Source organism: Penicillium samsonianum, assembly GCF_028829775.1.
Source record: "Penicillium samsonianum strain IBT 33392 chromosome Unknown utg000003l_segment0_segment0, whole genome shotgun sequence".
Classification (NCBI taxonomy): Eukaryota; Fungi; Ascomycota; class Eurotiomycetes; order Eurotiales; family Aspergillaceae; genus Penicillium; species Penicillium samsonianum.
Window position 1 is genome coordinate 8,199,936 of NW_026643261.1, and position 21,819 is coordinate 8,221,754.

Below are 21,819 nucleotides of genomic sequence, written 5' to 3' on the forward strand. Positions count from 1 at the left end.
GAGGATCTTGCTCTATCTTGTGTGCAAACTTTCTATTTCCTAATTCTTCTTATCTCTCCCAAAGTTTTTTTCATATCTATTATCAAAGTTGCTAACATGTAACTACTATCCCAAGCGTTTCCAAGGTCATTTTGGTAAATGAATGGAGGATTGATGATTTGTTGAAAGAGCTATAGAAGTCTGACTGGTCATCCCGGCTATAGCCAACACAAAATATTTGTTGAAAAGGATTTCATGAAAAATGCTAATCCACCTCCAAATGCCAGAAAATATATTTCCATGCTGTCCGTTGAGGACAGCAGGTGCATGTACGTATGATCAAACACCTCGTTCATCAAATTGAACGGCTGCGATCTTCTCGTATTGTGCTTTGCAAGAGATTCGCCACTTCTTACCAAAGAGAATCATCGGGATACATAGCAAATTGCATCCGACTGCCAGACATCCAATTACTGTGAAGGTGTGGTACAAACCCATGCTCCTAATCCACGGATCAAGCGCAAAGATGACGATTGTTGCAAACATGTACTGGGCGAAGCTCACACCGATCAGAGCAGTTCCGAGAATCTACACAAATCAGTAACCGCATGGATAAATTTGTAGCCCACTGCTTCGGGTAGAGCTACTCACTTTGTTATATGAGTCAGAGAGGTAGGTCAGGGCGATTGGAATTAGTGCAGCCATGCTGAACCCATATAACCCGAAGCCAAGGCAGGGAAAGATCCACGGCAAGCCCTATACTCATATAGTCAATATCGATCACGACCTCGACTCATGTAGAGTTGATTGCAGTAGATACCTCCGATACACTATATCCATACAGGAATAGACCCGCGGGGCCCACTATTCCGGGGACAAGGGAAATGTAAAGCCGCATTTCGGGCTCGTAGATACCTTCATTTCGTCGAGCGAAGAATTTGATGGACCAGTCGCTCACAGGACCTCCCCATACACATCCAAAAACAGATCCAATGAACGGCGGCAAGTTCAACAAACCGATACCTGTCGTTCCAAAGTTATAGGGCGGCAAGGCGAGATATTCTGATTGTGTCGTGGCCACTACCGTGAACCATACCAAAGCGGAGCCATACTGTACCATCACATAGGCAACGGCTGGTATAGTCACGAGGACTTGAACTGGTAGGTATACGTGTTGCATAAACTGGCCGGGGGGCCCGGCGGATGTCGTGAATAGCGCTAAGCGTTGGCGCTGGGTTTTCAGAGGAATAGAATGGTCTATCCAGGAATCCGTCTCATATGGCCCCACTGACGCTGTCGTGTTTGCTATCGGCTGGCTTCGAGGGTCTACTGGGTCTGTCCTCTTGGAAATATCACCCGTGTTGGCAGTCCCAGTGCCCTGAGCGGATGCTGGGGCCCTGGTCTCCGACCCAGCAATTGTGTGGATCGAGAATTTTGTTTCTTCGAAGACGAAAATAAACAGAAGCAAATCCACGGCCACAAAAATAGCTGACCACCAATAGATCCAGGGCCAGCCTTGACTATCAGCTATATATCCCGCGGCGACTGGAGCGAGAAAGACCTGTAAGACATTTGCGTCAGTATATATTCCAGCCTCAAGTAGTGGATATAATTTACACCAGTACTACTCATCAACTGATAGACCGCGTTTGCTCGCCCTCGCTGGTGGACAAAGAATAAGTCTGTGATCTTTGTACCCTTGTCAGGACACAGATGAGCTGAAATATGTGGCTTTTGGAATTCTCACCGTGATAGGAACCAAAGTCCAGCCAACAGCGCAAGCTATCCCGTTAAATACTTGTGCAGCCATCATGTTTGCGAGGTCACGGAGCACTGCCTGCCAGATCGCGGTAATCAAGACAACCATAGCAGTCAAGAGATAAATAGGCCGACGCCCGAATTTCAAGGCCAAGGGCACAAGTATGACTGATCCTAGGCCGAGAGAGACACAGTTCACAGCATATTGGTTGTTGAGCTGAGGATATGAAATATGAAGCAGATCCTCAAAGTCTTGCCAGATCACAGGGCCGATGTCAATCCTGAATAGATCAGAACAGAACGCGCATGCGCAGACAGACACCAAGAGGTGAACTCACAAAGCAAAAACCAACATGGTAAAAAATGATGCGATAGCAAAGTGCAATGATTTTCGATGGAATGACCAATTCTGTATATCGGGGTCAACATGGGCATTCTCCACGACTTTCCTATCCAAATGTCTCACCAACGGGTCGTTTGGGTCTGAGGTAGGCTTTGGTTGCAGAATGATCACATTGCGTGAAGAGCCTGGTCCCGCTGTAAAAGGGTCTCTTTGGTCAGATTGATTCACCACAGCTCACCATGAAGGCATTGGTCCAACTTACCTAGACCTTCTAGATATGCGGTTCCTGGTGCATCAAATGTGACACTCTTGATCCATTGTTCTTCTTCCGCCATTTCAACATCGGTAATTTCTCCCATGATTGAAGTTTGAATTCCTGCTTGTGTGACAGGCTCTTTTGGTAAAGAATGCTTGCAGTGAACAACACATCCGTTGACAGCTCAGGACAGGCCCCGATGCTTTAGGGCCCCTTATATTTAAAGTGGAGCTCTGTATAGATGCGGGGAAGGCATGAAGGAAGCCTATCTATGACAGTAAATTCTGTCGATTGTCCATGACAAGGGGTGTTTACCTGAATTAAACCGAGTGGCTGCACTCGGACAAACAGCGCCGTGCTCCAATAGATCTGTACACTTCAGAATGGGTCAACTGGATAGCACAGTTTCAGCCATTGAGCCAATATTCTCGACCCCGTTGAACTTTTATCTCTGTCTCGGTGCTCTTTACGAATGAAACCTCTCTATGAACATACTACAGCCGAGTAGATACGGCTGATTGGCGAACCAAAAAGTCCATGCGCAGCTCAGATGTATACAAGAGAACGGCATAATCGCAAGGACTTGCCCTTTCGGTCGTAAATGAAAAGATACGGCCTCCGCCCGCTCCGCGGTGGCTTCCCCAGATATCATGCTGGTATTTATATCAACCATAAAGTTCGCCGATGGAAGATAAGACATGATTCCAGAGTACATCGACAACCACTCTTCTCTATCCTTTATTCATAATCTGAATTTTCCAACTTTCTCTGTCGCAACCCATCCAATTCATAATGTCTACTATCAAAGTTGCTATCATTCAACTACACCCCAAAGTGTGTCCAAGCTCAACTTGTCGCTCGCTGTCTATATCTAGCTCACCTTTCACTCTAGCCTCACCAAACAAAGTCAAATCAGGCTCGCGGAATTGCCTTTATTCGAGAAGCAGCTCGTGCAGGTGCAAATCTTGCAGTGCTCCCCGAGTACCATCTAGGCGACTTCTTCCCTGACGACCCCAAATTCCGCGACCAGTGCGCCAATTGGAAGCAATATTTGGATATATATTGTGATCTTGCAAGAGAATGTAACATCTGCATTGTGCCCGGCTCCGCTGCAGAGCTGTATCGCGACGAAAAGACTGGAGCAGAGACCATGTTCAATGTGGTCTACTTCATCGACAACACCGGTGCCGTAAATGGCCGATACGAAAAGAAGAACCTGTGGCACCCAGAGCGAACTCATGTCAAGGGCTCACAGCATGACCCTCACGTTGCCTTTGACACACCACTAGGAAAGGTCGGGATGTTGATTTGCTGGGACGTGGCGTTCCCGGAAGCTTTCCGCGAACTGATAAGTCAAGGGGCGAAACTCATTATTGTGCCATCCTTCTGGAAGCTCACCGACTGCGCGCCGCAGGGAATTGTGCACAACCCGTATGCAGAGAAGGTCTTTCTCGACGCGGCGCTTATCAGTAGGGCATGCGAGAATACCTGTGCCGTCATCTTTTGCAATGCGGGTGGTCCAGCGGAACAGGACTTTGCGGGGTTATCGCAGGTCACGGTCCCTTTCTTGGGTTGTATCGGGAGGACCCACACTTGTGAAGAGGGAATGAAGATCATCGATTTGGATATGGCAATCTTAGATGATGCCGAATCTGTTTATAAGGTCCGTCAGGATATGGCTCGACCTGATTGGCACTATTCGTATAGAAATACTGCCCATACTAGCTCTTAATGAGTTTGTTGAATCCATCCTGCTCTGAATAAAAGCTTTGTAGGTGTTCTCAGAAATCGAATGGAAACTGGGCTACCTGGCAGTCCTCCGCCGTAGATCTAAACTTTTGCCTTTATAATTAGTAACGGGTGATTGTTCCTCGGACATTTATTTATAATAATGAGTTTGCCTCATTGTAATACCTCGGCTGAACGCGGAGCCCGCGGAGTTCGCGGAGTCAAGGGAAGATCTCGGCTGTGCAAGAGTTCTCACTTAACGTCTCCATCATGGGTGTGGATATGTGGGACAACATCAGGCACCTGCACAATTTTGTAATGTGATAAATGGGTGGAATTCAGGTTTTGGATTCACGAATACGCCCGCGAAAAGCGAACCGGTACACAAAAGGATGACAATGATCATGGATGGAGCTTGGCTTGACTCTTGTCGCCTTTATATTGTCGTGTAGCCATGAGATGCTCGATGACTTGGTCGATTATCGGCATTAATGCAACTTTGCTATCAACAAAAGGATCTGGAAGTGAGTGATTGCCTGGGGTTATAAGGCAAGAGATCATACATATAGGCCACGGGGGGCTCACAGGCCAGCTCAGATCGCATGTTAATGCGTAGTCAATATCTTAGCTAGTGCGATACTCAATAGGAAATAATCACCTTTTGAACTATTTGGTCGGAAAACAAGATTGGGTGAGTTGTTCGATTTCTCTTGTATTATATCCGATTGTCATCTGATGTGTAGTAATGTCATATTACTCTATCAATGATTCCGAGGAAGAAGTGGAGTGAAGGTGGTGCAAAGTAGGTCTCATTCCTATGATGCACCGTGCAGTGTGAAGCTGACTGCATAAACACCAGCAGACTTCCCACCTGGGCAGGTGGATCGGCAGCGCTAATCTTACATCCGGAGGCTGACTCCATTTTGGGGGAACGCCGGAACACCCAATTAGGGTTAGCCTTGAAACAACACCAATTCCAGTCCATATTGAAATTATATCTCGTATACTCCGTACCTAGGTCAATAGCTCCAAGTATTTCAAATTGATGTGTCAAAGTCTCCACATGAGTCTGTCGAACGCTCAACCAAGCTGTGCAGTCTTCAATCAGCCCCTACTGCCCGTTTCAGCCTACCGGTACTATGAAAGATGTTCATGTCGAAGCGCTTGAGTTGTCATCCTGCGTCTAATATATCTATTTAAACGTGACTATAACCTGTGGAGCCCTGTTTTGTACTTCTATTCAGGCCCGATGGGACCAAAGGACAGGTATCTAAAACAACTTCACTCACCCAATTCGCCTTTACAAATTATATATTTCCGTCACATTTTCCCGAAGTCTTTTTCCCACCTCAGCGCAAAGGAGAATATTAGAGGGTTCAAAATCAGAGGTCTAATATGGGACGATGTTAACATTTAACTATATTGTAAACCATCTATCCATCGATGAGTGACAAGTAAGATGTTCGTTCGAAGTTCGGATTCAGTATTGAGCTGAATTTCAAAACACGGCCAGCAAGTTGGTTGATGTTGGATCATTCCAAGTTGCCCCCATAGTTCTGGCGGGGAATTGGTCAAAATATCACTCCAGTCCCATTGTCAACACATTCACTGTTCTCATTCTAGCATTTGGCTCCGCCCTCGGTGCCACCGTGGCACGAGTTCCTGCCACAGTCTTGAATCTCTGTCCACTTTCCACCTTTGCACTCGACCTTTTCACAGAAATAAACATTAGCAAGCAAGATCTGGTTTTGAGTTTAGATATGTTAACGTACAATGCCGGTCCTGTCGCAACCGCAGAAGTGTCTGTCTCCGTTGGATGATTTGCAAGGGCTGTTTGTACGTCTTTGGGCGGGATCATAGCCGCTTCCGCAGGCGTCTCGCTGGTCCAGGACTGAGGCACTGACGGCGGTGGCAGCCATAAGAGTGAAGAGAATAGCAGTAACCTTCATTTTGAAAGAAGTGCTGTTGTATATTGAAACTGGCTTGTTTGTTTGAGGTTGTTGATTGTTTAGGAAGGCTTGATGTCTAAGATTACGAGATTCTAGAGGATATGGCGATGTATTTATATATCTTCAGAACAAATGCCAAGTCATCTTGATTGTTTTCTTAACATCGCAGATTCTTGGAGTTGGACGCCTTGTATGCCAGAACTATGCCTTGAAGTCAGCAATGGGTTCTTAGATTGGCGTTACATTGCAGGAACTTGATCAGACGATGCTTCCAGGCCCCCGAGCTGAACAAGAAACAGCCCATAGAAATGCATATGCCTTTACTCGAATCGTAGTATCTCTGTGTAGATCAATCTTGGCAGTTATGGAATACGAATGAGCATTTGTGAGGGTTATCCTTATATGATTGAGCCTATGCATATAAGCCTGCACGAGTCATAAGGACTAAAAGCCGTTGTGGCAAACTCGATTTTCTATAAGGAAAGGTCATGAATTGAGCAACTAATATCCGAACAGTATACAACCAAAGACATAAAGTATAGGCATTGCATTTCCGGTGTAGATTAAGAAACAGTCATCAAATCTTTAAAGCCTCAAATATAGGATTGAGCTTACCCCCAGAAACTCAATCACATATCCCACTAACTACATCAAGTATAATAGAGCGCCGAGTATTGTCCAATGAAATGCGCAGGAAACTAGGAGCTACCTCAGTGTCAGAAAAAAACTTGGAAGAAGACAATACAACATTGTCAGCTAAGATGGGTCTCACACCCGATGTTGACCAATCGAGTGAGCTTCAAGGGTTACCCACCATCCAAGATTTTCCTATCTATGAACACGTGCGTGACCCAGCCCTGGAGATATGCAAGAGGGCTGGGAGACAAAGATATCACATAATATCATTGATATATGTTAGTTATGCTCCTGTAATACATAAATCGATTGTTATAGCGGTCAAGTACTAGCCCTGGAGGTGTCACACCAATACTCCGTAGATACATAGCCTGAGACATATCCACTATACATCTGTCATGTATTCCACCAATTATCTGAAACCTGCCAGTCTCCACATCACTTGTTGATTTAAACCATTAAGCCCACGTATTAGATTATCGCATGGAAACCGGATTCTATCAGGCCACCTGGGTAAGCTGTAAGGAGTACTCCGTACCTAAATAAAACCTAGGGTTACATGCATTTTTTTGGGGCATTATTTGCTTTCTCGCGGGACGGGGCGGAGCACGGGAGATCCACACGCCTCATTACCCCGTCTTTGTGAAAAGACCCCCTCAACAGCCTAAGGGAAATGTACATTTTGTTAAGGGTTCAGATGCAGTCGGTACATACGGTAAATTGTCAGTTTTCAACATTACGGTCCGATAAAAACCAATTGAATCCGATGGCATACAAAACTACATGTAATAGTACTGCTTCAACTTCTAAACCTTGGAAGTTGTCATTATCATAGGGTGAATGGCTGGCCTATACCTGCACGAGCCAGGGTCTCTTGGCGGGGGCCAGGTCTACCCCGCACAACGCATAACCCAGCGTCCAAAACACGTTCGAGGCGGAAGTTAAGGCCCGAGGAGGTATGCAGTATGTAGGAATGTATCCCTTGAACTTCTCTATACAATATTACATCACAAATGGGACGACCCAATGAAAGACTGGGGGGCACCCATCCCCGGGTAGATGGCCTCCGGGCTGCGTTTCAACCTTGGAAAACTAAATAAGTGTTTATACAAGCGAAAACTCTGGCACCGGGGGCCCCGGGGCTGTAGGCCCAGCTCACACCCTTGCAAGCTTGGCATGTCGAGGTGAGAATTGACCATCGGGTTCTACTAAGTTCAGTCCTGATATGTGACCTGATAAAGCAAACTGAGCCAAGGCAAACATCATACTAACTGTCTGAGGCAAACCATGGTATCCACATGATCTGCCAACAAGGCCAGGGGACTACATCCCTTTACAATGGTCTCACAAGATTCACTACAACGTCAGTTCAAAGTTAGAAATGTTTGAATTGTCCCGGCTATATACACAAGCAAAACCTACGCTTCCAAAGCTAAGGCAAGCCGGTTGCGCACTTCGACGGCAGGAAGTCCTCATATCACAGAAGAAATCCCGCTGCTAAAGCAAACAGCCATTTCCAAAACCACTTGTTCGGACTGCGGTTCTCCTCCCGATCATGTCCAACATGACATCTTAGATCTTGAAACGCTCGACTCGGAGGTTCCGCGGTTAAGGGACTTGGTGCGGACGGTAGTGAGCGGCTTGCTGCACAATGTCGACGAGGCTCTGGGCGAGGGCCTCATCGGCGTTGGGTTACGCTACGCTGGTATCTTCGGCCATAGTTGCGTAGTTGTTGGGATGTAAAACACCAGACCTTGAAGAAATGGCTCACTCGGGGGATCACGGCCGTGTAATTAAAACGAAAAATAAGTGGAGTGTACAAAATATTGAGGCGAAGTTGGAGATGATCTTGGGAAATTATTGGATAGCGGACCCATCCTATTGGTCACCCCAGAAAATCCCCCCACCGACAGTTGGTGCCTGTTTTGTCAGGCCAAAGACCCGAATTTTCCTTGTTTGCATGTAATCGATCCTGCGATGATGGACATACCATATACATCACAGCGCTCTCGGTGATATGCTCACTCTTGACTGAGTATGCGTAGCTAGGTAGGATCAGTGTTGAAGTGTGTAGATACTATCCTTTGGTCTGTTCGTAACTGCTCTAACTAATGATAAAACCACTAATACCGTGTTATATATTCGAACGGTCTCCGTCCTCGTCAACCTATAGCCGTCTTACTTCATATATTTTCTCCCCCTCAAATATCTTCTATGCAACAAAAATGGCTACGCAATTTTGTGCTATCCTCTTGCGCCAATCACCTCTATAAACCAGCGAAGAAATTCTACAAAAGTCCAGGTTCTTCAAGTCGTTGTCCATAACTCATAATGAAGGTTTGAAATTTTTCCTTAAAATGCTTAAAGGTCTCAAATATGGTTTCTATATACATCTATAACTCCATGATTCAATGTATCGATATGCTAATTCACAAAAAATGCTCGAACGTTTAGTCAGTGCCGTTCACGGTGGCAGAGGCAAGTCTGGAGCGGGCACGCAGTGCAGGACCAAACTTAAACAGAATGAACGGAATAAATGTCAAGACGGTCGCCACCAAGGCCAACAACAATCCAGCGTACTGACTACCCAGGTTGTGGAAGAACTGGGAGGCAAACAGCGGTGAGACAGCACCAAGTGTGTTACGCATGAAACCTTGACCGGCAATGGCAGAGGAAGAGTGTTCTCCGTAGCAATCGGCCGTGTAACTGTAGCAGGACTCGAAGATGAAGAAGATACCGATGGTGATGAGGGCCAGTCCGATGACGGGACCGATCCAAGGGAGACCCTCGTACTGGGTGAAGCTGTAGAGGAACAATCCGATAGGCAGCCAGACGGCTCCGTATAGGGCACCATACAACCGAGCTTCGGGTGAGACCTCAATATTCATGTCGGAGGAGAGGGACTTGTATTTGCGAATTTGGAAGAAGTTGAGACCGAAACCGATGGTGGTTCCGAGGCAGAGGGCGATGTAGGGAAGACCCGAGACTCCTTCGCTCCACCCGCGCTTTTCTTGGAAGGTGATTGGGATGACGGACAGGAAGAGGAAGGTCAGGAACCAGGCGAAACTGATCCAGAGACCAAAGGCGAAGACGACGGGCTCGGTGAAGAGCATCTTCACGGCCTTGACGGAGGAGTTGTGCAGCATGTGTTTGATTCCGGGGGCTTCGATATCGTTGTTGGTCACGAAACGCTCATCACCGGTGGCCTGACGAATTGCCTTCGAACGCTTGGTAAGACACACACTGCCACGAGTTTCGGGTAGGCAAAAGGCGATGACGATACCAAGGGGAATATTCGCCAAACCCTGGATACCTTCGAGCCAGCGCCAGCCGAGAGCCTGGTCAATAAAGCCGGCGTAGATGGGTGCACCGACTGTACCGAGGATGGCAATGAACGCGAAAGAGGCCATCGGGATAGCACGGTGCTCTGGTGTGTACATATCTCCGAAAGTGCCACCAACAAGAATTGTGCCAACGCAACCGAAAAGACCCAGCAGAGCACGGCAGACAAGGATGGTGGCAATGTTCTTTCCTAGTGCGAGGCCAATGAACATAAGACAGAAGCAGACATAGGCACCGATGTAGATCACTCGTCGACCGGCCAGCTCACAGAATGGAGCAAGGAAAAGGGGAGCAATTGCACATGTAAAGTTGAAGGTGAATAGACCAAGCTTTCCAATTAACTCTGTTGTGCCTAGATCCGCTGCCATGCGTGAAATTCCGGAACTGTATGCTGTCGTGGCGAGACCGATGAAAAGTGTCATAAGACAAAGCTGAGTACTGATGAAGGCCTTTCGGCCTGAACTCCAGTTGAAGGGGTTCTCCTTGTCTCCATCCACGAAGTCAAGCACGATGAATTCTTGGCCATTGTGCTGCACGGGCTTTGTGGCTGTAAGAGGAAGATCGATGTCGACCTCTTGCAATAAGCTGCTGTCATAGTGCTGGGTCTGCTCTTCTGAAAGTTCGTCCCGATATTTTCCTCCGACGATGAGACCCTTGGTCATGTGTGCCTCGTAGGTTGGGGTAGTGTCATGTGAGGGAACATTCTCGTTATGGGAAGCCGATACTGGCTGAGGATTTTTAGTGGCCTTCATATTGTATGTGGTGTGGAGTGTGAAGGGAGGAAAACGTGTCGAGGGGAGAATAAATAGAATGGGGGTTGGTCTCTCTCTATAATAGTATTTAAGTGTTCCTGCTCAAAAGTCGCCCGAGTTGCGTCATGCTCCAGACTCCAGAATTTCATGAGAACCGGGGCTGCGGGATTATACGGAGGGTGGGGAAGGGTAATTCCAGGTAATGATCGATCATGCGGCCAACACAGAGTCCAGAGAAGAATCTGTTGATCAATGAGTGAGTTGGAATACGGAGTAAGTGGATACGCCGAAAACTACGTGAAAACTCCTAGTGCCGGAGCCGTTTTCCTCTTCCTATGTTGGATGTAAGTACTATTAAGATCACTGGGAGAAATCCTATAGTAACACTTTCTCTAATTCTCGCTCGTTATATCCTATTCTCCTTTGCCCATGCCCATGCTTCAACATCTGAGGCACGCTTAGACCTCGCATCTATTTCTACATACCGGACCGGGACCAAACGGTTCATGTTTCGGACGATTGCCGGTCATTTAAGTTTTTCATATATCGCCGACGATGGTCCGAATAACCTCCCGAGCCGAGTTGATCTCATTGGTGGATGGCTCCATATTTCAAAAACACGGTCGGCATGCCGTTTTTGACTCGGATTATGTACCCGAGTGGAGGAGGAAAGCGTGACAAAGCTCAGGAAGGATCAATTTTTGAGTGACAACCTCATTTGCTAAGTTGTATAAGATACATCTCGCAACTGAACTTGCAAGTGAAGTTATAACTATTCAGATAAGAACTATTAACCTTCGAAGTGACCCACTCGGGACCTGTGCCTCTGCCCCAGTGTACCTCTCGGTGAGTCCGATTCCAGTAGGATTCCCGAGATTTGCCCCGAAAGTGATACCGAAGACATGATTGGCCGGGTGATCCTCGGGATTTCCATATACATTTCCACGGTTGCACCTACGATCACTTCCAATAATATCCTGTGCCTGGATGTTTTCTTGAACTTCCCCAACGGGTTCAAATCCCACCCCAACTCTCTTCAAAGCTTCCGGGGTCCGCTAGTCAATTTTCCCCTTAGATTCCGAGGTGTGCCATGGGGACATGGAAATGCAACTGCAATGAAATTCATCTGGTCTCCGCTGGCTTGGTTGTCTACCGGCTGATCCGGTCATGTTGTCGGGGCTCGGGGCTCGGTCTCTTTCTCACGTCATGCTGAATGTCTCGACTATGGCTAGTAACGTTTATGCAACCACCATAATCCCCTGTAACTTGCCCCGTACTTGCATGAATCATACGACCAATCCGGCTCTCTTTCTCTACACCCATTCTATTGCTGAGGCATTTAATTCCGACTCAGTCTCATCTCAACCCTTTCCACCAACTCCTCATTGATAGGCGTCGCAATACCAATCTCTTTCCCTCTTTTCACCCAATACCCATTTATAAACCTCACTTCTGTTTCCCGACCAGCTCGCAAATCCCACACCATGGAGCAAGTAGCGTGAAACGTCTTCTCGATAATTGCATTCACGGTAGCCTCGAGCTTATCAACTGCAAATCGCTCGCTGAGGCTCGAGACATGTTGTAACTCCGGAAGAGCGCAAACCACATTCGAGATCTCTGTTAATATCGCACGGCGAGTCTCGGGAATTGTGAACAGAAACCCATTCTCGGCGTCGTTCAGAGCGCATAATGGATTGAAGAATGCATTGACGGCCAGCTTCTCGAGTTGGATTTGAAGTACTTCGGTGTAGGTGTAGGCAGTGGCGTTGAGACAGGGTGACAGAGGGAGTTGATCAAGTAGATAGTTGGAAGGGTTTGTATCTGTGGTCTCTTGCGTTGATCCGGGGACCAAACCCAGAGATGTCGCCGCAAATCCGGTATGTTTGATATCAAATGACTTCCGGAGCGTTACACCATGCGAGATGACGCCGACCATATAATTCGGGCGCTCGGTGGGATGGGGGAATAGCCGTTCGTTGACCTCATCGATCATTCCGCAACCGTTTTGGAGGAAGAGAATAGTCGATTGAGGAGTCAGTCGATGTTTCAGCTGTTGTAGTGCGGAGGTTGTCTGCGCCGCCTTGACAGCTACAATCAGGTTTATAATGCTGCTTGTTTCGACGGAATCACAACTGCCTCCCGATTCAGCAGTGGAGTACCAGCTTCCGTCGCGAAGCGTTTCCAAATCATATCCTCCATGCTCGATGATCTCATCCGATCGGGCTTCGAGTGAGATCTTATCTCCATTATCGTGTTATGCATCGCGAAGGAAAGGTCGATGACAAAGGATGGTCTCAGAGGGAGGGTCGGGGGTTTCGAACAATGAATGTGCGGCGAATGTGCCGATACTACCGAGACCCAGGACATGGACTCTGGGCCTTGTATGTCTAGTTGTTGCACAGTTGGTCAAGTGCCGGATAGAAGTTGGTATACTGCGATGTTGTAGAATATTCCGAGAGGGGATCAATGAAGTCAAGACACACATTTGGGGTACCAGCGGAGGGGTAGTAAGTAGATTGATACTCATAAAAAACAACAAGCCATTTTTTTCGACGCTTTAAAATATATTGGAACATGTCAACTGCCGATAATTAAAGATGCCCGTCATGCCTTTGGCACGCCCTACGCCCTACATTTAAGACCCACATTTTATTGATCGAGATTCTGGCAAGTTGTCTTAGATTTAGCATCTGTAGGATTAGGTTTAACAAGCCGAGATTATCGCTGGCCCTCTGTATGCCTCACTGTTCGACAATAACCCATGTAGCCTGCTGGTTAAAACGCTCTAGTTAGAGTGAAAGGGCATCAGATTAGAATTGGTAAGCGATATATCAAAAGCATTTGGAGTTCCGGGGTAAACACTTCAAGCTATTTCCATTCTGAGCCGGGACTGAATATAGTTATACTTTAGTAGGGGGTACAATGCGGAGACGATAGCGATGCCAATAGTCAACTCCCGTGTTCTCCAATGCATCCAGTACAGCTCGAGCCTCCTTTGGTAACAATTTCTGCAATATTTTTGTGCCTCTGTCAACTTCATAATATCGAAATAATTCATCATCATGGTTTGAAAAGACAATATCCTCCTTTTTAGTAACCTCAAGTAACGTACTTTCAACCAATCAGCATGTTAGCTCAGGGGAAGAGCGCCGGGCTCATAACCCGGAGGTACGTTTCACCGCAAACAATTTTCCTAATAAACATCAAACTAACTCGCAACAGGACCCTGGATCGAAACCAGGACATGCTATGTCTATCTTTTTTTTTCTTTTTTTTGTTTTCGCTTTTCTTATATACGCTCATCCTATCATATTTGAAAACACTCTCATTTTCCCCAATATTCCAATATCCCATATGTGGAGGATTATTCGAAAGTCCAAAATCATTTTGATCATCACTAGCTACAATTTGTCAAGTATGACCTCGGGAGTTCCCACTTTATGACATTAGAAAGCCCAGCCGTCATTTTGACAAACACACAAATAGTTCTAGAGCTACAAGTTGTCAGGCCTGTATGAGTTCATCAAGAACGCCATGTCTGCCTTGGTTCTAGCCCAGAGCATCATACTGACGTAACCTACGGGTGTTTAAGTTACCTTGTAGAGCCGTATAAATATGTGATCGACCATAGTCCAAAGGATTTTCATAGTCAAGCTTTTGAGCATAATTTAGTTTCCTACTTTCGAAAAAGATGGGACAAGGCAGTTCACAACACCACCTTCACAGGTAAGACATCAATCCTATCCCAACCAACCCCAAGCCGCTCACATTCCGAAGGGTCGGCAACTGGATGCCAGCAGACCACAAAGCCCACAAAGAATGGCTTGGAGGAATAATCAAGAAAGTTGAGGACGATAAACAACCCCTCCACCCAGTCCTGGAGGAATTCAAAGAACTTATCGAATCCAACACACGCATATACATGCTCTTGACTTCAATGTTCAAGGAAGTCCCACAGAGCAAGCGATACGGCCGCGACCCAACAGGCAATCCCGAAATCCGCGACTATTTCCATTTCCTGCATGTTATCAATCACCTCCTCACCACCGCGCCTAACTGGACCGACAAGGCACAACGCGTCGGGCTAGTCGGAATGCCTATCAATGCCGTCCTCGACTGGCCAATGGGTACACCCAGTGGGTATGCAGCCTTCCTGGATCCCGAGATCAATGCGATGATCAAGAAGATCTTGAATGTGTGGGGCGAGTTCCTGCGCTCTCCCACTTCTGTCAATGTGCTGAATGACACCTCTCATGGATGGTTCGGTAAAACTGGCCGTCGGGATCTTACAGCTGTTGCGAAAATTGGTGCGCTGGCTGGGACGGATTTGAAATTCCATGATATGTTCGAATGTGACCCGTCTGCACCAAATCACGGATTCCAGTCGTGGGATGATTTCTTCACCCGCAACTTCAGACCCGGCATACGTCCCGTCGAAGACCCGGAGGACGGAAAGGTTATTGCTAACGCGTGTGAGTCGAAACCGTATCGGGTTGCGCACCATGTTCATGCGCGTGACAAGTTCTGGATCAAGAGTCAGCCTTACTCTGTGCTCGACATGCTGGGCCATGATGCCCTTGCGTCGCAGTTTGTTGGCGGCACTATTTATCAAGCTTTCCTTAGTGCGTTGAGTTATCACCGTTGGCATTCGCCTGTTAGTGGGACGGTTGTCAAGGCTTATGTTGTTGACGGTACATACTATTCTGAACCGCTGTTTGAAGGTGTTGGGAACCCGGAGGTCAAGCATAAGGATATTGATATGGATGGTCAGGTCACTTCGCAGGGATATATTACTTCAACTGCGACGCGTGCACTTATTTTTATTGAAGCGGATGAGCCAGCCATTGGTTTGATGGCGTTTATTGGAGTTGGGATGGCAGAAGTTTCGACATGTGATATTACTGTCAAGGAGGGTGATAGACTGGAGAAGGGAGATGAACTTGGTATGTTCCATTTTGGTGGTTCGACACATTGTCTTCTTTTCCGGAAGGGTGTCCATGTGTCTGGGTTCCCAGACCCTGGGATGGAAGAGAACAAGCCTGTCCGAACTAAACTGGCAGCGGTCTCATGAGCAATGAAATGGTGATGCCCAAATCGTCAATTTTGAGAGTAAATATGGAACATTGAGAATTAAAAGGCGTCTGATTTAGGTTGTACAATCCATGGTAACTAGTATATACGATTAGCGAGATATTACTTGAATAACAGCCTCATAGATAATGGAACAGTAATGACGTTTCTGAACACTAAATTGTGTAATTCATGGGCTATTGAAATATATGATCTCATGAAAAATGTGGTATGGTTGACACCCACTCAATATTCGGATAAGAGCCTACAGGAAGGGCCCTCAATGACGCAAAGACAAGAGCCGTCATCCCTAGACGGACAGTAACATACAACTGGAAGCTCGCTAGCAAAATGATAATGCTGATTCGAAAGCAAATGCTTTCTGCGTGTGAAAAGGCCCTCACGATTGGAGGCAGCAGACCGTGTGAATCCAGAAATCTGCCGTAAACCAGGACGATACTCGAAACGCTAAAAGTATTTACCATAGCAACCGAAGACAGCGAGAAGACACGCCACGCTATGCGTTCGGCATAGGACGGGAAATCAAATTTCCACCTGTGCGGGTTAAAGAAAAAGAAATTGGCCTATCTTCTTCTTTTTCCTTTTTGGTGTTGATCGATAGAAACGAATAGCATAAAGGAAAGGCGCTGGGGAACTTACACGGCAACGTGGATAGCACAGAAAAGGCTGGCGACAAAAGTACACATGAAAATGAACAATATATGCTCAGATGGTTGTGTCTTAAGATAGCTCTGAGCTGCCTCATCTGCTGCCATAGAACTCGCCGAGTCATAAATTACCAAGACAGGCGCTTTGATGATCTTCCATATAAGCGAGATCCACGCTTCATTCTTAATGCGTACCCGGAGATGAACCCATCCCTTAGGGTGGGATTCGGTCAAACGGTGTATCTCAGCCGGTAGGGTAGCTCGGGTATACCGAATATAGATCTTAATCGACGTGCTCATATTCTTGGGCTTATACCACCACACGGCATATACCAAGAGACCGTAGACGACGTAGGCGACAGTCAACAATTCGATCGGCGAGACCGGTAGATCGGACGCCCATCTTGCAATAACGTTGCATAGAATCCAGGTGTGCTGGAGGATAGCGAATCCTTTGGCAAAGGGATTTGCTTTCGCCCGATCCTCGATACCCTGGTCCGGGAAGTCGGAGCAATGTAAGATGCCGGCTTGGATGAATGCTTTCATCTCCGTGAACCGTAGAGTGTAAATCTATTCATCCTGTATTTAGACGACCAGCATAATACAGAAGCATTGGGAAACGGACCACTCCGTGTTGACTGGATTCAAATCGATATGGTTTAGACTTTCTGCTTGTTCCAGGGGCCTATTGTGCCCCGAAAGCCATAACTTGGGCTCCGCCGTCTCGCCGTCTCTTTCCTTTTGAGCTGCGTTGCACACTTTTCTCAGTCTTTTAACATCGTTGAGTTGTTCAGCTGCGACTAAGAAGATGAATTCCGGCGCCAAAATGGCAAGAATGCCTATCCGTAATTGTGAGAGCCAGACCCGTCTGCCAGAAATATTTCGGGGCCAAACATCGAAGTGGAGGATGGTCCATGTGCAAGCAAAGATCTTTGTCAAACATGGCCACAGGATGTCCCATGTGGAGCGGCCATTCCCTTCCTGCTGCCAACTCACGAGAGCTGTGGAGTTAAAGGCCAGCGAGTCTTTCACGAATAGGAAGGCCAGCGATAGAATCAACATGGTGTGATGATTCAAAGGGTCAGAATTAAAAAATACCAACAATCAACGGTGCTCCGGAGCAGGTTACCGCAATACTAGCGGATTTAAAGGAGGCTAATATGGCGAAGAAAGTCAAGATCGATTCATGGCGAGGCACTGGATTACAGCAAACGAAGTCTAGAACTCCACAAGAGGCTCTTTCTTGATTCAAAAACACCCCTGATTTGCAGATGGTCATCCACGTCGCGCGATCGCCGCACCAACACTCTCAGCTGAACTACAATCGAACATTATTGGGTTGCCCTAAAGCCTTAGCTTCTTGGCATATGCACACGACTCATACAGGGCGCCAACGTTGCGGTCAATTTGGGGTCAATTTCAGAGCGTGATGGTTTTCTCTGGCCTTCTCGTCATACTGGGCTAATTTTTTTGAAGAAGAGAAAATTGATGTCGCGCCTTCCCAATCCATGGAATCACGGCAGCCTTAGGCCACAACTTCTCGAATATGAACGTATATATCACACGATCAACTGCATGCATGCTGACCACATACGGATCAGCAAACCAAAGGCTGACTGCCGGACCCACAGGGCTTTCCTATACGATGGGGATTATCTTCATGAAGCAAGAAATATGGCACGGCATTGGAAAAACTACGGTAAACAACTCCTTTGAGCCGGAATTGTTTGCCTATGAACCGACAACAGTTTCATGTGAGCATTTGAATGTGGCTGATGGTTCGCTATAATAGGTTCCTGAATTAGCGTAGACCTCGACGGCAATTTCGGTTTGCTACGCTTCACTAATTTGGTTCCATCCCCGATACGAACTGTTCAGCCCCCACGCGCACTAACCGCAGAAACTATTGTGGCTGCCACTAGCCATGTGCGAAAACAAGCACTCTACCACAATGGAATACTCCATACTCTTGCAGAACTATATTTAGTCTAAACGCCTGGTATAGTGGCCGAGCGTGCATGAGCGTCTAATCAACATTGTGGAGGCGCAAGAGTGGGTGCTTCTAAGGTGGGACTTGGGTCTACAATATCAGCGTGAGAACCTGTCATACTATTATATACCCCCTGCTCTTCCATCGAGGTTTTATCACCTTTTCATCTATACCAGCAGGGGGTATTCAGTCTCCTGCACAGCACATTTGCCCCCAACTTTTCGGTTGAATATTGGACACATTTTCCTTCAATATGCCGAGCCACATCCCTCGGTCAGGAAGAGAATACTATGAGCTCGATTATATTACCGTGGAAAATAACGAGAGTCGAGATGACTGTGTGTATATACCTACTCTTTGCTTTCTCACGCCTATATGTGCAGCCAATGCTAATATTTACAAGTCGGCACTGCCGAGTGCAAGTTTCCAGATTTTCCTCCGCGATACAGTAGGAAGCGCTCGAGAAACATAATAACAGGCTTGATATGGCTTTTCCTCGTGGTGTTGGGATGTCTTTTAGTCCTGGGAATTGGCATCATGGTCTTGTTCGCAGTGAGAACGGACAACACCGGCTTCGATCCCAACAGCCCGGAATACGCGGTGTACAAGAATACCATGTTCAAGGATTGTTACAAGTCTCCTGGTCTCACGCAGGATTGTGCCTCTATCAAAACCTATCTACTGGACGTCAACACTTCAGGTGTTGTGGCCTTGATCGGAACGTCTCTGCCAGTGCCGAACAATTTGACCAATAACAATACCATTTACAACTGGTGCGAGGTGATAAGCTGTTTCAATAACTTCAAGGTGATACCATCCACACCACGTCCATCGGCCTTTTGGCCGACGATCCTTGAAGTATGGAACAAGGCTGCTGTCACTTTCCTCATGGCCTTTTGGCAACTCCACAAGCTCCAAAAGGCCTTATACAGCGACGAAAATACCACGTGCAAAGGGACAGAGTGGGATGTTTGGCTAATCATGGCCTGGGATCTCGCTTCGTTTATCTGGTGGTGCATTGGCTTTGGCAGATTTGCCATGATTCCAACACAATACCCCATGCCCTCCATGCTGGGCTGGGTATCGCTATGGAAATATTGTTACATCATACATTATCATCCATTTGAGTGTGTTCTCCGACGCTCTCCTAGAACGGCACGAATTGTAAGGTGGACACTCAACACATTAGCAACTCTACAGTGGGTAGCTTCAATATACATCTGTGTATACAGCACGCGATCCGGTTTCAATAGTGTGTTACCCTATCCTGCGTACGATTGTCTCGCCTCTCGCATCCTGGATGCACCTGGATCCTCGCCATGCTCAGCAGAGCAAATCTGCTCCAACAAGAGACTTTTCAGATCTTATGACTTCATATTTCCTCACCGATACATCAGTGGTTATATAGGTCTTGCTGGTTTGCTTGTGGCGCTTTCTATTGCTTCTATTATTATGGTATGTGTCCTCGGCGCATTCCCGTTGATCGCATCCATGGTTAAAGGGGGGAGTACTGGAAAATGGAGAAGAAAAGTATCTCACCTTGATTTCGGGTTTGCCGGTAGTCTGAGTATGGCCGCTGTTGCGTGTATGATTTATGCTGCTTTGACTGGGGTTGACGCATTCCGGACATTCGAGCATCTTCGTCAGGGTACTGTCGCATTTAACTCGGATTGCAACGTGTTGCATGTCAATATGAGCCCATGGAGGTACTACTTGGATGTGGATTATGAACTACCGCTACGAGTGGCCAGAATGTGGTTTAATTCGTGAAGTCTCAGGACCAAGGTTGTTGTCCTCTGGTGTCATAGATCGCTTTATTGAAGTAAACATGTGCCTATGCCAGAGATTTTGTTGAATGCCTGTGAATAGCTAGCGGAGAAAGTGTCGTGTGACTGAAATAACTATGGTTCTGGAATACAATGTGATCTATCATTATCATCAGCGGTTGCTCCAACAACAATCAATGCGGGGGAATATTCCAAACAACTTATTTTGTCACTTATCACGAGTCCGCCAGGGAAGAAGAAGGTCCACTTTGCAGCATACCATGTTGCGTTCAATTCGCCCTGATGTCTTCTGGGAAAATCCCCGCGATCTTGTCTTGGGCCGAGGAAGTTGCCAGGAGCGTACCGAAAACCCCACCTAACACTGATCGGTTCGAAAAACTGGCGGGCAACCTAGCGAGGCCTCCTTCAACTCAAGCAACTCAGCACACACGCAAGAGGTCGGTGTACGAAGCCGAGAATCTGATATCCCTGTCAGATCCTTCCAAAAGACCCTACCAACCCGCTTTTGGAACAACCGACGACATCATTGCCCTGGCCTCATCAAGCTCCGCGGTTAGTCGGGGTGGTGGGAGATCACCCTCATCGAGTCTATCGCGCGTGAAAGCTGAACTAGCCGCCGCTAGTCCCCGAGTGGTATATATACATGAATCTGCCGACCCGAAAAGCCTCTCTGCGAGTCAGCTCCTAGCAACTCTAGCAAAAGATTCGGAGTCCGGTGAGAATGAAGATGTTGCTCGGAAAATCTCGAATTCTTCGTGTCAATGTGTCACTGAACTGCGTAGTGAAGGTTCTTGGGTGAATAAGGTAGCACTACCGCTATTGGAGGGCGCTATTAGAGAACTACCGTTAGAGTGTTGGAGCATGTATGTTCCACGAAGCACCCATGTGTCCCTACTCATTGCTGATTTCTAGTAGCCAAACTGAATCCGTTGACCCCCAGTACCAACCTCGCTATACAGCCCGCGATACATATAATCGCAAAATTGACTTGGTTGTTGGTCTTCCCGTCGACGCTTGGGAAGTGGAGTATGAAAAGGCGGGGCTTCATACCCCAGGGAAATATTTCAGCCACATGACCCATCCGCACACTGGAAAACGCGTTCTGGGCCCTGGTGTTGAAATTAAAGCCACGGATGGAAACTTAGTAGAAGCGCAAGTCCAGATTGGGGTATGGATGACAGGGCTCCTGATTTGGGCTTTCGCACAGCGCAGGAATGTGAAAGACTTGCCTCCACTTGTTGGTTGCACTGCTGTTGGGGAGGACTGGAAATTCTATATTGCAATCGGAGTCGAAGGATCTGGCGTCTTGAAAGAAGTAGTAGGTAACATGCTTTAGTGGCTTCGTTACAATCGCTAACTGCTTTTCCTACAGCGCATCTGGGGCCCTTTATCTGACTTAGACGGGTGTACCACAAGTGTCAAACATACTACGTCTCTTTTGAGAACTCTTCGTCGAGTCATGGAGTACACAGTCGGGCAGTACAAGGAAGGCATTTTTCAAGCAATGACTTCTGGGGATTAAAGGCCACTGCAAAAATTAATTCTCCCATTCTCCAACATA

General features: G+C 47.0%; 10 protein-coding genes across 10 annotated transcripts; 5 read left to right on the forward strand and 5 right to left on the reverse strand.

Moving 5' to 3' along the window:
• Positions 1-318: 318 nt before the first annotated feature.
• N7471_006795 (MFS general substrate transporter) lies at positions 319-2,439 on the reverse strand (the record flags this gene model as incomplete). The annotated part of the gene is made up of 6 exons (XM_057279514.1): positions 319-567; positions 631-735; positions 800-1,540; positions 1,727-2,018; positions 2,076-2,274; positions 2,343-2,439. The coding sequence occupies 6 exons, from the start codon at positions 2,437-2,439 to the stop codon at positions 319-321; spliced, it is 1,683 nt and encodes a 560-aa protein (XP_057139124.1).
• A 689-nt stretch (positions 2,440-3,128) lies between these two features.
• N7471_006796 (carbon-nitrogen hydrolase family protein) lies at positions 3,129-4,068 on the forward strand (the record flags this gene model as incomplete). Its single annotated transcript, XM_057279515.1, has 2 exons — positions 3,129-3,170; positions 3,229-4,068. 2 exons carry the CDS (start codon positions 3,129-3,131, stop codon positions 4,066-4,068), a joined length of 882 nt encoding a protein of 293 aa, XP_057139125.1.
• Positions 4,069-5,683: 1,615 nt separating this feature from the next.
• N7471_006797 (uncharacterized protein) lies at positions 5,684-6,013 on the reverse strand (the record flags this gene model as incomplete). Its single annotated transcript, XM_057279516.1, has 2 exons — positions 5,684-5,773; positions 5,837-6,013. The coding sequence occupies 2 exons, from the start codon at positions 6,011-6,013 to the stop codon at positions 5,684-5,686; spliced, it is 267 nt and encodes an 88-aa protein (XP_057139126.1).
• A 1,974-nt stretch (positions 6,014-7,987) lies between these two features.
• N7471_006798 (uncharacterized protein) lies at positions 7,988-8,392 on the forward strand (the record flags this gene model as incomplete). Its single annotated transcript, XM_057279517.1, has 2 exons — positions 7,988-8,012; positions 8,082-8,392. The coding sequence occupies 2 exons, from the start codon at positions 7,988-7,990 to the stop codon at positions 8,390-8,392; spliced, it is 336 nt and encodes a 111-aa protein (XP_057139127.1).
• Positions 8,393-9,099: 707 nt separating this feature from the next.
• Positions 9,100-10,743, reverse strand: N7471_006799 (uncharacterized protein; the record flags this gene model as incomplete). Its single annotated transcript, XM_057279518.1, has 1 exon — positions 9,100-10,743. One exon carries the CDS (start codon positions 10,741-10,743, stop codon positions 9,100-9,102), a length of 1,644 nt encoding a protein of 547 aa, XP_057139128.1.
• Positions 10,744-12,082: 1,339 nt separating this feature from the next.
• N7471_006800 (ketopantoate reductase family protein) lies at positions 12,083-12,942 on the reverse strand (the record flags this gene model as incomplete). Its single annotated transcript, XM_057279519.1, has 2 exons — positions 12,083-12,831; positions 12,903-12,942. The coding sequence occupies 2 exons, from the start codon at positions 12,940-12,942 to the stop codon at positions 12,083-12,085; spliced, it is 789 nt and encodes a 262-aa protein (XP_057139129.1).
• A 1,467-nt stretch (positions 12,943-14,409) lies between these two features.
• On the forward strand, positions 14,410-15,839 carry N7471_006801 (uncharacterized protein). Its single transcript, XM_057279520.1, has 2 exons — positions 14,410-14,469; positions 14,521-15,839. The coding sequence occupies exons 1-2, from the start codon at positions 14,435-14,437 to the stop codon at positions 15,812-15,814; spliced, it is 1,329 nt and encodes a 442-aa protein (XP_057139130.1). The 5' UTR covers positions 14,410-14,434; the 3' UTR covers positions 15,815-15,839.
• A 630-nt stretch (positions 15,840-16,469) lies between these two features.
• Positions 16,470-17,543, reverse strand: N7471_006802 (uncharacterized protein; the record flags this gene model as incomplete). The annotated part of the gene is made up of 2 exons (XM_057279521.1): positions 16,470-17,051; positions 17,103-17,543. The coding sequence occupies 2 exons, from the start codon at positions 17,541-17,543 to the stop codon at positions 16,470-16,472; spliced, it is 1,023 nt and encodes a 340-aa protein (XP_057139131.1).
• Positions 17,544-19,008: 1,465 nt separating this feature from the next.
• Positions 19,009-20,241, forward strand: N7471_006803 (uncharacterized protein; the record flags this gene model as incomplete). Its single annotated transcript, XM_057279522.1, has 2 exons — positions 19,009-19,598; positions 19,704-20,241. The coding sequence occupies 2 exons, from the start codon at positions 19,009-19,011 to the stop codon at positions 20,239-20,241; spliced, it is 1,128 nt and encodes a 375-aa protein (XP_057139132.1).
• Positions 20,242-20,540: 299 nt separating this feature from the next.
• Positions 20,541-21,780, forward strand: N7471_006804 (uncharacterized protein; the record flags this gene model as incomplete). Its single annotated transcript, XM_057279523.1, has 3 exons — positions 20,541-21,121; positions 21,174-21,576; positions 21,631-21,780. 3 exons carry the CDS (start codon positions 20,541-20,543, stop codon positions 21,778-21,780), a joined length of 1,134 nt encoding a protein of 377 aa, XP_057139133.1.
• Positions 21,781-21,819: the final 39 nt, after the last annotated feature.

What these genes read in the sequence shown, in the direction of transcription:
- N7471_006801 (XM_057279520.1), top strand. Translation starts at nt 14,435, where the DNA reads ATGGGACAAGGCAGTTCACAACACCACCTTCACAG. An exon ending in TCACAACACCACCTTCACAG is followed by an intron (nt 14,470 to 14,520) that starts GTAAGACATCAA and finishes CACATTCCGAAG; the next exon opens with GGTCGGCAACTGGATGCCAG.